The sequence below is a fragment of the Macrotis lagotis genome, chromosome 2 (genome assembly GCF_037893015.1).
Source record: "Macrotis lagotis isolate mMagLag1 chromosome 2, bilby.v1.9.chrom.fasta, whole genome shotgun sequence".
NCBI lineage: Eukaryota > Metazoa > Chordata > Mammalia > Peramelemorphia > Peramelidae > Macrotis > Macrotis lagotis.
In genome coordinates this window covers 146724895-146739355 of record NC_133659.1, presented here as the reverse complement: position 1 = coordinate 146739355, position 14461 = coordinate 146724895, and the positions used below count along the sequence as shown (strand labels likewise).

The 14461-nt window shown below is 36.3% G+C and overlaps 1 protein-coding gene across 1 annotated transcript in view; it reads left to right on the top strand.

The window, feature by feature from the left end:
* The window catches only part of GPR137B (G protein-coupled receptor 137B), a 105917-nt gene that overhangs the window by 56514 nt on the left and 34942 nt on the right, over positions 1-14461 (top strand). The window contains exon 2 of the mRNA XM_074222960.1: positions 911-960. Within this exon, the coding sequence (XP_074079061.1) occupies positions 911-960 (50 nt within the window). The remainder of the gene's footprint in view (positions 1-910; positions 961-14461) is intronic.

The window sequence follows — 14461 nt, the reverse complement described above, 5'->3', positions numbered from 1 at the left end:
AAATAACAAACCACTCCAATGTCATCCCACTTTATGGGATCATGAAGAGTCCAACATGACTGAAACAACTGAACAACCACAAAAGTCATATAAGGCACATTTCTCAATGTCTCAGGGCCCAAAGTAAAGGGAAATTCCTAAATATAGTATTGAGAGGCACTTCCCTGATGTCATGGTCCTCTTCCAGAAAGACAACCAACAACAACTTCTTGAAACACTTAGTAGCTATAGCAATTCTCTTAACCTTTCCCAGCCTCATTGTCATAATAATAAGAATAAGAATAATAACACCTATAAACTGAGTTATGTGAGAATCAAATAAGAAATTATCACATTTATTATTATTATTAATATTAATATCATCACTTTGTCATAGGCAAATGCAATCTTAGCTAAGAAACCAGACAGAATTTACATTTCTCCCAAAGAAAGCAACCTGTTTTAAGGGCTCTGAAGTAGATTTTTGTTATTTCAAAATGTGCTATGAGGGGTAGGTGAAGAATGAGCTGACAGGCAATTAAATCACATTAAAATAACAGCTGCCTGAAATTCCCACATTGGTTTGGTGATCATTGTTGCATCCACTTAGGTCATTTTGAGATCTGGTCAAGGGTAGAAAGCACACAATAAATTTAAAATCCCCAAATAAAGGAGAAGTTGGTAGCCTATAGTTCACTCAAAGTTTTGCTTTTTTAGTTTCATTGTGTATAAAATATTTAAGTTAAAATAATATCACCTCACAAAATTTAGACCAACATCTTTTCGTCCTTATAAGCAATGGGTTTCTCAGTGTCTCAGGACTCATGTTTAAAAAAAAAAAGTACAAGAAATTCCAATGGATGCCATCAGTTCCTGCTGCTGTAGGCCTACTGCAAACTCACATGATATCATTTTTCTCTATTTCTTGCAGGTGATTTTCAAAGCAAAATCAAAATACTCTCCAGAATTACTTAAATACCGGTAAGTATCTTTCTGAAACTTCTCAACAGTATATAAAGTCATTTTTTTTCTTTCAATAGATGTTAAAAAATTATTGATATCTTTCATTTTTACATTATTTTTAATTCCAAATATGTCCTTCCCCTATCTTCTAAGCTATTGGTATTACAAAGAATAAAAAAGAAAAAAGTTTAGAGAAATGATTACTACAACTAATTTCATTTTTATATTACACTTTATAGTTATATAGCACTTTAAGATTTGCAAAGTGCTTTATATATTATCTTGTTTGATTCTCATAACAATCCTAAGAAGTAAGTGCTATTCATATCTTCCCTTGACAGAAGAAGAAACTGGGACTGAGACTGTTTAAATGCAAATACTTAATATCTGAGATAGGATTCGAATTTAGTTCTATTTTGATCCCACATTCAGCACTCTGTCCACTTTGCCACCAAGTTACTTCTCCCCCACACACACATCAAAGGAATTTACCCTGTGATATCTCCCCCCCACAGAGAATGGGAGGCTTATTTTCTCATCTCTTCATCTCTTCATTATTGTCAAGGTTGGCCATCGTGATTACCCATCATTCAAATGCATTTTTTATTCTTTTACGTTTATAGTATTTTGCTCTAGTTTTCTTGGTTCTATTTACTTTATTTGTATTAGTTCAACTTAGTCTTTCTCTGCTACTCTATTATCATATTCATTATTAATTCTTAGTAATAAATACTTATGGATTAATCTTATGGCTTAGTAATTATCATCTCTGCAGCACAATGTATAAAACTCCTGACCTGAATTTCAGAAGTCTTGAGTTCAAAGCTGACCTTAGACACTTATTAGCTATGTGACCCTGGACAAATGGCATAACCACTCTCTGCCACAATTTCCTCTCCAATAAAAAAGGGATCATCTTATTACTGAGTTATTGTGAGAATAAGATGAGACAATATTTTAAAGGGATTTTGCAAACCTTACAACTTTATGAATGCTAACTATTCTTGTTATTATTATATACTACAATATTTCCATTTCTCAAATGATGGACATCTGCTCTGTTTCTATAGTCTTTTGCTCAGACAAAAAAATTCAGCTATAAATAATCTGTTGTGTAGTATGCCTTTCTTTCTTCCTATGTTTGACCTTTTCTGGGTATGTGTCTAGTAGTAAGATCTCTGGGTTAAAGAGTATGAAAAAAGCTGTCACTCATTAACTCTTATGTCTGCATTTCTGGTTAATACTTATCAATCCTATACTAATATTAGCTACCAGAAACAATCCCCACCATATCAATGTTTGACCAAAATTATCAGCATGCTCATCTCCCAGTAAAGGTCTGCTCATTTACTTATTACTTTGATTTTTGCAACAAGTATATACTCCTAGGGGTACAGGAAACTAGAGAAACAGAGATGAGCAGGATAATCATGAGTTAAAGAGATAAGCATTGATTGTTGAGTATTATCCATAATACTGTCTAAGAGGTACTTTTGGAAAGAGCTACAAAATCCCCCCACAGAAGACACCATGTGCAGGAATAAATTCTGGCTTGCCACTTGGAACATCCAAGCCCTCTTTTTTCTCTTTAACTCTTTTAGTGAAGAAAGAATAGTCCAGTCCCCACCCCTTTCTCTCTCTCTCTGTTAAACTGATCTTCTCTTTGTTTCCCAGAATTCCACAATTTTCTTCTAGTTCTTGAAACTGTGCTTTCCTGAGATTCTCACAGCAAGTAAAAAAGTGAGGGAAATAGAATTTTTAAAAATGAGATCACGTGTGTAAAGTGTTTTGCAAACATTCATGAATGTGGGCTATGATGATTAATTTTACCCTTTGTTTCATTTTAACTGAATGCAGAACATATTCATTCATCGATTTGTCAGATATTTGTTAAATGTCTATGTTATGAAGAGTTCTCTGCTAGTCACTAGAAATAAAGGATAAAGTGAATCAAGGGGACAGTTTAATCACTCTTCAATCAGTGAAACAGATTTATTTTTACATCTATTTTATAGCAGAAACTGCAATTTGCTATGCATCCAGAGACAAGAATAAAACAATCTCGGGGGCAGCTAGGTGGCACAGTGGATAGAGCACTGGCCCTGGAATCAGAAGTATCTGAGTTCAAATCTGACCTCAGTCACTTAATAATTACCTAGCTGTGTGGCCTTGGGCAAGCCACTTAACCCCATTTGCCTTGCAAAAAATAAAAAATAAAATAAAATAAAACAATCTCTGCCCTCAAGGTGCTTACATTCTATTAAAAGAGAACACATTTTAGTGTGGTCAAAATAAATACAAATAGTTCGGGGAGAGGCACTGGTACATGGGATGCTAGAAATTGCAAACTGTAGAAGGATCTGTCTGAGTCAAACTTTTTACCCTTGTACATAAAAGAAAATTTATCATTTCATTAATTTCCTTCAGTACCAATTAAAGTGTAATATAAAAACAGTCATCAAGTACTATTGTGTTCAGTTTAATCAGTCAACAAGCATTATTATTTAGTTTTTTCTATGTGAGTTAAGCATTGTGCTAAGCCCTGGGGAGAAAAAGAAAGGCCAAAGCAAACAGACCAAAAAACCCCTCTCCTCCCCCCCTAGGACTTTGCATTTTAATGGAGGATAAAACATACAAATAACCATGTTATAACTAAAATATATTCAGTGAAAATGGTAGATAATCTAAGAGACAAGGTACTAGAGAAAGAGGGACCTGAAAATACAGTAGTTAGAATTTTAGTTGGGTCTGGGACAGCTAGGGGCACAGTGGATAGAGCACCACCGGCCCTGAAGTGAGGAGGACCTGAATTCAAATTTGGCTTCAGTCACTTAATAATTGCCTAGCAGTGGCCTTGGGCAAGCCACTTAACCCCATTGCCTTGCAAAAAACAAAAAAGAATTTGAGTTGGGTCTAGAAGGAAACTTCTGAAGGAAGAAGTATAGGAGGTGAGAATGGAGAGCATTCCAGGCAGGCAAAAACATGGAGTGGGAGATGAAATATCAGAATAGTTGCTAATATAGAAATGGACCTTGGGAGATATTAGTGTTAAATATATAGACCTGGGAATCATTAGCAGAGAGAGCATTGAATTCATGGCAACTAACGAGATCACCAAGTAAGATAACATGGGGGGGGAAGAAGATAGGGCCCACAAGAGACCCTTCATGATTAGTGGGTAGGACTTGGATGAAGATTTAGCAAAAGTAAAGGAGACAAATATAGTAGGAGGAAAACCACATGAGAACAGATTCAAGAGAACCTAGAGAGAGGAAAGTGGTCAGAAGAGTATGATTGACAAGGTCAAAGACTACACAGATAGGATTTTTAAAAAGGCCTTTAGAAGTCATATCCAACATAAGCCATAGAGATGGGGACTAAACTTTTAATTTCTCTTCCTTCTACCTATGCAGGTACCATGTCTAACCTTATAGAGTTGCTTAGTGTACTAAGTGGTTAAATGTCTTGCCCAGGTTCATAGAGTTAATATATGAGAAGTGGTTCTTGAATCCAAGTTTTCCTCACTCTAAGCCTGGCTCTCAACCCACTATCTCACTCCGTCTCACAAATTGTTATACAGTAATAAATAATGGGGCAGGTATGTATTGCAGGGGATAGAGCAAGGCTCTGGATTCAGGAGGACCTGAGTTCAAATGTGACCCCTCAGACACTTACTAGTGATGTGATCCTGGGTAGGTCATTTAACACTATTTACCTCAGTTCCTCATCTATGAACTAGAGAAGAAAATGGCAAAATGCTCCAATATCTTTTCCAAGAGAACCCCAAATTGGGTCATGGAGAATCAGACATGACTGTAATGACACAATGACACTAATTAATCATAGCTAATATTTATGTAATGCTTTTAGACTTGCAAAATAGTTTATGTAGATTATCTCATTTGATACTCATAACAGTGATATTATTCATTTCCTTTTATTAATGAGGCTGGAGTAGTTTAGAGACATGCCCAGGGTCACACAGCTGTCTGAGGCCACGTTTGAACTCAGGAAGATGAGTTTTCCTGACTCCAGGACTGATACTCTATCCACTGCCCCTCCTAGCTGGCTAATTTACTTTTCACATACCCATAATAATTTGAGTAAACTCTTCCCCCTCATTAGGAGGGTACATCATCTACAGAATCAGAGAGGGAAAAAAAACAACATAGATTCAAGGAAACAATGAGTGGTAGTAGAGAGGGAAAATGAAAATATTGCTGATATCTTGGCTAATTCATGGAGGATTTGTTATCTGGCATTAATTGGATTATAACTGGGTTTGCTTTGCCTGTAGTAATGAACTATTAAATCACAACCCAGTCATAGGAAGACTTTGACAACTGGGAAGACACATTCCTGTTTTGATCATGAACACAGGAGTAAAGGTTTTCCTTTAACTTCAAGGGATAAGTTAGCTAAAATCCCAGTTACAGGGAAGTCAGTCAACTGTTGTTTGTGGAAAAGCAAAATGGAGCCAGATATTAGAATGGAGAGGATAGACCTAGACAAGGCAGGAAATTTCTAGAATGCAGGAGATTGGGGTGGAGGTGGAGTTGGAGTGGGAGAAGTTGCTATGATCCTATAACATAAAAGCCATATATAAGAACATCTAAGGAGATATGCATGGAAATTCATATCCTTTATCTCATCCATTCAGCTCCCTTATCATTTCTTTTAAATTAGGCACCAGGATAGATGTTTTTTCATAATTTACTGTAGGCCATGCTTTGGTATGTTACCCTTGAAATAAATACAGTAGCTTGTCCGGTTTAATCAACATTCAATATAATGGAACAAATGCATTAGTCTGGAAGTATTTGAAGTTCTCCAAGCTGGCCCTATAGCAATTTTTGTGTTCCTGAAAAGTTAATTTATATACAGGCACTGCCAGCATATCCTCATTTTTCACTTAATTCCTTTTTTTATTAAGTGCATCTGTTCAGAATGTTGGAATCTGTGCCAATTTAATTAGGTTTTTCTCCTCCTAAATCTTTTCTTTCTAATCTTCTCATTTCAGAGAAGAAAAATAAATACTTACAGGAGATGGATGGGATTGCCTAACAAAGCTTTGTTTCAGGTGTTTTTAACAATTTTTCAATTGTCAAAAATACCTTGGGCCAGATTCTGCTTTTGCTAACTAACCAACATGTCTATAGGAAAGACATGTTATTCAGAGAGAAATGTATCTTGCCTGTTTAGAATTCATCCTTCACATTTCAGTCACAAAGCGTGACTTTCAGAGAGCTGCTTCTGATCTCTTTTTCTATAAGTAATTTAAAAATCCAATTTTCTTTCTAAAAAAAGGATCATTTATCTATCTGTAATGAGTCGTGACATCCTGCCCCATCTCCCTCAGCAAAATTGTTGAAGAACTGAGCTTACGTGTTCCCATTCTTAGAACTAAAATCAGGTTTTGTTTTGCTTTATTTGTTTTCCCTCTAAGAACCAGGGTTACTGGCACTCAAATACCCCCACACAAGTGTATTTCATTTGGTCATAAACAAAAGGAATTCCACAAAGAAAGTCAGTTTTGAAACTGAGTAAAGGAATCCTAAATGACTTCAATGAAGATGTGCAAGCACGTCCATACTAAGTCCTTCAGTACTTGTCAAACCCAAGGGAACATTCTAGCTCTGGATCTAAGTGACTCAAAGATGGAGGACAATTACTACTGTTAATAATTGGTTATCTGGAGCCATATGTAAGTTTAGAGTACCCACCCCAGGTGTTCATTCATATGGACTATTTGTGCCTAACCTGTGGTAAAGCATTCCGAGATCATACTGGGCTGATCAGCCACAGTCAAATTTACTATAATTTGTCTCAAACTTAGTGATGTCATTTCAACAATGGACAAGAACAAGCCAATCAATTTAGAGTGTGTTTGTTTTAGGTTACTGTGAAGATAGGAGGCTCCCTTTTTCTTTTCTTTTTTTTTAAATTATTTATTTTGAATTTTACAATTTTTCCCCTAATCTTGCTTCCTTCCCCCCCCCCCCACAGAAGGCAATCTGTTAGTCTTTACATTGTTTCCATTGATCTAAATTGAATATGATGAGAGAGAAATCATATCCTTAAGGAAAAAAAATAAAATATAAGAGATGAAGCTCCCTTTTCTTTCAAGAATGAAACCATAGGAATAAGGACTAGACCTGTGATATTATTGATATGGGGATCAGTTAGAGGAGGAAACTTCCACCTTTCTGAAACTCTTAATCGTAGAGAGTTTCTTAGAACACTTGGTGGTTAAGTGATTTGCCCAGGTTCATATCACTAATATGTCAGAGGCAAGATTTGAACCTGGATTTTCCAGGCTGGCCAGCTCTCTGTCTATCCACTGTTCCACATTGCTTTTATCAACTACATATCTTTCATTTTAATTTTTTTATTATTAATTTTTGTTCTTGCATCACATTTATTTCTAAAAATAATCTTCCTCCTCTGCTTCCCAGGTAACACCCAAAGAATAAAACAAAAATAAAGTTCATAAAAACACTTTACCAAAACTAACCAACATGTCAACCAAGTCTGACAATTAATGCAGTATTCTGAGCCTGCAATTTCCTACTTTTGCTAAATTATGGCTTCAATAAGGGGATGTGAGAGAGAGAGAGGGAGAGTATGTGGGGGGGGGGGCACATGTATTTATTGGATGTATGTATATGTGGTGGGAGATGACTTTAAATGGCCCAAGAACTGTCTGCAAAGTGTGGACATTGAAATGTGGTCACAAGTGCAAAAGAATCTCAGAATTTCAGAGTTGGAAGGGTCTTTGAAGCCCATGAGTCCAACCTGCATGAACAAGAATGGTACCTTATAACCAGACAAGTGGTTAGTTATTCTGCCTCTGTCTGAAGGCATCCACTGAGGTGGGGCCAGCTTCCCATCTAAGGTAGACTATTCTACCTTTTTTTTTTTTTGGAAAGGCAATGGGGTTAGGTGACTTACCCAAGGCTACACAGCTAGGTAATTATTAAGTGTCTGAGGTCAAATTTGAACTCAGGTACTCCTGACTTCAGGGCCAGTGCTCTCTCCACTGCGCCACCTAGCCACCCCAGACTATTCTACTTTTGAACAGCTCTATTAGGAATCTTCCTCTCACCTGAAGCCTGATCCTCTGCAACTTCTACTCATTAATTCTAGATGGTCTTCCAAGTAACTGAAGTAACTATCATGTTGTCCACTCCCTTCTCCTTCTAGGTAGTGTATTCTTTTCCTGAACATTCCCAGTGGCTTTGGTTGATCTTTGTCAGGTCTAGCCTTGAAGACCTTCACAATTCTGGTTGATTCTTCTGGTTATGCTCAAGCTGTTCTTTCCTAAACTGTAGTGCTTCATAATGAACATAGCGTTCCAGTTATGGTCTGATCAGTCAGTGTACAATGGCACTATCAGTTAGTTCTCTCTCTAGACAATATACCTCTGTTAAAGCAGATTGTATTTGTCTTCTTGGTCACCATGTCACACACTGTTGGCTCATTCATTTTTGCAGTCAGAATCTTTTTCACTTATCTAGCCTCACAGCTCCCATTCTATTCTTCTGAAAAGAATCCTTTTAAACACAAATGAAAACCTTCATTTTTCTCCCCATTTTCATTTTATTATATTGAATGAGGAGTTGATATCTTCTCTGTTGTAGGCAATCTACATCTGGTTTATGGAATTTAGATTTATGGAATTATTAAATACATATGTTTAGCTTTATAATCCATACCTGGGAATGTTATGGCTTAACATTTTAAAACCAAGAAGCAGGTTATGAAATACACAGATACATATATATATATATACACATACATATATGTATGGAATAAGCATATACATAATATATATTATGTACACATGCCCTACATGTACTATAGTATATACTATATATCATATACAGCACACATATAATATATACATACACACATATCTATACACATGCACATATATATTTATATTTATATAGTAGAAAGGTGTAAAGTTTTTGGTATTTTTTTTTGCAAGGCAATGGGGTTAAGTGACTTACCCAAGGTCGCACAACTAGGTAATTATTATATATCTGAGGTTGAATTTGAACTCAGGACCTCCTGACTCCAGGGCCGGTGCTCTATCCATCCACTGCACCACCTAGCTGCACCTAAAGTTTTTGGAAACACACTTTTATTATCACTGCCCTTTTAAGTAAGCATTGTTCTCAATTTCACAGTTAAGGAAATTGAGGGTTAGACTTGACTTGCCCCCAAAAATAGATAATTGGCAAGGTAACAAAGACTGAATTCAAGCCCTTGAGCTATAGAGTTCATATCCCAGCTTCTTTCCCCATGCCATCAGTGACAGTTATGTGAAATATGAAATTGTAATCCCATTCACAGAGCTCCTCTTTTTTTTTAAAGAAAGATTTTATTTATTTTGAATTTGACAATTTCCCCCCTAATCTCACTTCCCTCCCCCCCCCCCCAGAAGGCAGTCTGTTAGTCGTTACTTTGTTTCCGTGGTATACCTTGATCTAAGTTGAATGTGATGAAAGAGAAAACATATCCTTAAGGAAGAAAAATAAAGTATAAGAGATAGCAAAATTACATAATAAGATTTTTTTTAAGAATTAAAGGTAATAGTCTTTGGTCTTTGGTCAAACTCCACAATTCTTTCACTGGATATAGATGGTATTCTCCATCACAGATACCCCAAGATTGTGCCTGATTGTTGTACTGATAGAATGATCAAGTCCATCACCCCCATGTTACTGTTAGGGTGTATAATGTTCTTCTGGTTCTGCTCATCTCACTCAGCATTTGTTCCATCACATGCATATACCACAGTTTGTTAATCCATTCTCCAATTGAAGGACATTCACTTAATTTCCAATTCTTTGCCACCACAAACAAGGCTGCTATGAATATTTTGTACAAGTGATGTTTTGCTGGATCAAAGGGTATGCACATTTTTGTTGCCCTTTGGGTGTAATTCCAAATTGAAGAGCTCCTCTTTTATTCCTGTGCTATCATTTTTGCTCTGACTTCATTTTGTTTCTCAACCCTACCTAGACACATTTCAACATGATTCTCAACTTCCATCCTTGAATCTCTTACTTCTATGACCTTTATTGTTCCTATCTTACTAAATAAACCTCAGCCCTGGAAAGCTCCTACCAGTTTTATATACCTTTTTTGTTTTTGCTCCCAAGTCAGGAGATCATGGTTATGGGGGCATGGGAAATTAATATTTTCCATCATCTGGAGGCCACTACTGTAAAACAATCCTTTTCTGTTCCTGTTATCAACTCTCCCTCATATTTTTCCTCAGTTACTGATTCAGACTTTTTCGACTTTTCTCAAATGCCCAGCTCCACTTCCTTTCTCTTCACTTTTAGGAAGTAACCTGTCTTCCACTTAACTAAAGATGATCTAATCCATTCAGTCCAAGTTTCTTCCCTCTTTTGTATATTGTAACATTTTTGTTTTGGCCAGATTTCCTTTCTTCTTTTCTCAGCAGAAGAGATAACCTTCCTGATTTCTACCTCTGTCCTTAATTTCATCTCCATGCTCTTCCTCCAGTTAGTCCCCCTTTCTCTACATCTTCAATCTCTTTCTCCCATTTGGTTCTAGCCCCTCTTCCCAGTGCTTTATCCACTGCACCACCTAGCCTCGCCCCCCCCCCCAGTTTCTAATAAAATAATGGTGTTCCATCACATACATATACCACAGTTTATTAAGCCATTCCCCAATTGATGGACATTCATTCAGTTTCCAATTCTTTGGCACCATAAACAGGGCTGCTATGACTATTCCAATTTCTTAAACCTCTCCAGCTATTCCTTCTCTGTCTTCACTAATTCCCCTTCTCCCACTTGAGCCATGAGCATGACCTACCTGTCTTTGCCTCAGCTAAGCTAAGGAGGAACTATTCTGGACTTAGTAACTCTTCTAGAGCAGTTCTCAATCATTGACTTTCACAAGGGTTCATGAATTTAGATGGGGAAAAATACATTATTATTTCCACTTAACCTCTAACTGAAATGTGGCATTGGCTTCAATTATGAATGTCATGACCTTTTTTAGAGATACTTTTTGTCTTTTGCTTTGAGGGAAATCCTAAATTCATCAGATTTTAGGACTGAATAGCCATTTCTCTCAGTCTCACCTTTCAACCCACATAGAACTCATTGGCAATGCAGCCAGTGTAACTGGCAGTATGGGCAAGCCATGGGAAGTGGTGTTTATTGCAAGCCAGACATGCTGTAGCTAGTTCGCAGTTCATGCTCATTTAATTGATTTTTAAATAGCATTCATGATGAGACTTATCCTTTAAGTATAAAAAGCCCAGATTATTCTATTTCCAAAGACCAGTTTGGGTTACAATGGGCTGCATAAAAGCATTTGGACAGGCAGTGAGCACACTTTTTCTATTGAGACAATGAGACTGATTCATAAGCTCGACCCATGGCTTCTGAATGTTTCCAGCTTGCATTCTTTACTAAAGTGTACCATGTCACTAAAATGCATGAGAAAATAGTACTTTCAGGACACAAACTTTCAAAAGGTCTCCAGAAGCATTGTCCTCTTGTTCCTACTACTTACATTGACACAGGTATCTCTGAATGGCAGTGAATGTGTTTGTTATGTTACATTATTCATCAACCATTCCTGAAATCACTCATTGTCTGATGCATAAGAGACAATTAATAGATTATGGTGCAATTATTGATTGCCGAATTGATTATGCCTTTGATCATGTAACAGGTACTGGGAAAACAAATGTAATACATAGAATCATCCCTACCTACAAGAAACTTACATTCTAGCTGAAGAGAGTTAGAGGAAAGTTCATAAATGAATATATGTAGAATAACTATTAAGAGCTAACAATAATTAAAATAATTATAATAGCAAAAAATTCAAGGTAATTAGATATGATAATTTGAGAAGAAGGGTACTAGTAGTTGTGGGGGGGGATCAGGAAAGGTTTTATTCTCATCTGCAGTTAATCATACTTGCCTTCTCTGCTTGCTAAAATTCTTCCCATCCCAGAAGGCTAAAGTTGGTTTGACATTCTTTCCATGAAACTTTCTCTGAGCAGTAGTGCTGAGTTTGGAGTCAGAGGATCTGGTTCTACCACTTACTAACTCTTGGTCTTTCAACAAGTCACTTAACATCTCTGTTTCCTCAACTGTAAAATGAGGGAATTGGACTCAGTGACTTTGAAAGTCCCTTGATCACTAAATCTGAGATCCTATCATCTTCCTAATGTCTCTCTCCTTGACTCATTGATAGTACTTTGTATGCAATTATCTTCCAATATTGACTCTATGACCACGAACAAATCACTTAAAATTCAGGCAGTTATTTTCTAGGGTTGTTGTGAAGGTCAAATGAGATGACATCTATAAAGCACTTTGAAAACCTCAAAGCTTACTCACAGTGCTGATTATCAGTATTGTTTTATTTTAGTTATTATATCTCTGACTTAGCTTTCTATTCCTAATACCTGGTCTTGTGCATTGTAGGAACTTATTCATGTTTGCTGAATTAAATACATTACAGTTGGCATGCTAGGGCTGGATATCATGTGGAGTAAGTAAAAAATGATAGGATCCATGTCCTCAGGAACTAATCACACACACAGTAAAGACCAGAGAGCATGGCACAGTTCTAGGGCTAAGGAATATACCAGCTGTACCAATGCTGAACAAACATGAATACTTTGTTTGTATTAAACATGAACAAAGAGCAAATTATTTTGTGGGTTGATAGGGAAAGAGAGAATTGGGATTTTTGACCAAGCAATAAACCAATCAATGGGCACTTATCTTTCATGAATCAGGTCCTGGGATACAAAGAAAAATGAAATTTCTCCCTTAAAAAATTTATGTTCTATTACTGCCTTCTGTTGGGGGGTGGGGAGAAGGAAGTAAGGTTAAGGGGAAAATTGTAAAATTCAAAAATAAATTAATCAAAATGAAAAATTTATGTTTTGTTGAGGGAAAATGACTTGCATCTGTAAGCATATACCACAAAAAAAAAACTTTTAAGCATATACAAGCTAATCTTGAGAAGAGAGGGCTGAAAGATCTTGGGAAAATTAAGAAAGCCTCCAAATCGAAGGAATCACTTGTGCTATCCTAAGTGAAAGTAAGAAGTAAAAGGATTTTGAGAGGGACAGGTAAGGAGGGAGTGAGGATGTGAGCAGTTAAAATGTAAATTCTTCAAGGTCAGTTTCATTTTTTAATTGAAATTTTATTTTATCTTTCCAATTACATGCTAAGGTAGTTTTTCAACATTCATTCATTTGCAAATATATGAGTTCCACATTTTTCTACCATCTCCCTTTCCCTCTCCCCTCACCATGGTGGTGAACAGTCTAGTAAAAGTTGTACATTTATATTCATGTTTAACATATTTGCTTATTAGACATGTTGTGAAAGAGGAATTAGAACTAAGAGGAAAGGAGAAAACCATGAGAAAGGCAGAAAAAACATAAAAAAAGTCTGAGTGCCCACTATGTTCACTTTTTTTAAAATTTCTTTTTTGTTTTTCCTTTCTTTCTCATGATTTTTTCAGATTCGTTTTGGTTTGTATCCTCAACATCTAGTATGGTGCTATATTTTTGATCACTAGTTTGAAAATGTTTGTTAAGTTAAAAAAGCAGAATTGAATGGGAAATTCTGTTCATCTCTCTCCCAGTTAGCCAGAAATGCTTTGTGGAATGTAGGAATCCAGAAATCATTTGAATGAAAGAAGCAAAAAAAAATTTTTTTAATAATATTTTAAAGTATGATTATTAAATATCTACTAAACTCTATACACATATACTGTATAGCCTAATATAGTACCTAGAGTTTAGTAGATGTTTAATAAGTTATTGATTGCGATTGTCTAAAAAAAAATTAGGTGATAGAGAAGACTATTGAGAGCAGAGCTAAGTATTGGGGATATAGAGAAAGGTTAAAGAGAGTACCTGCCCTTGGAGCTCACAATCTAGTGAGGAAAAGAACTGCAATTGCCTATGTACAGACAAGCTATACTCAAGAACGATGTAAGGACAGAACAAAACAAGAATTTATTAAGCTTAATAATAATGTTTATTAAGGCACTATGCTAAATTTTTTACAAATGTTATCTTATTTGGGGCAGCTAGGTGGTTCAGGAAGGAGGACCTGAGTTCAAGTCCAACCTCAGACACTTACAAAAAAACCACCTAGCTGTGTGACCATGGGCAAGTCACTTAAAGCTACTGCCTTGCAAAAACCAATCTTATTTGATCCTCACAACCCCACTGCCTTGCAAAACCCAAATATCTTATTTTATTCTCACAACATAGCCTGGAAGGGGCATATTGTACTCCATCTTACAGTTGAGGGAACAGAGGCAGACAAAGGTTAAGTGACTTACCCAGGATCACACAGGTAAGTATCTGAGGTTGGATTTGAACTCAGATCTTCTTGACTTTAGGACAAAAGCTCTATCCACCACTCCATTTAGCTCTCTTTAAATGCCTCAACTGAAAACATGGGGCATGGAAGTTTCTAGAATGGAA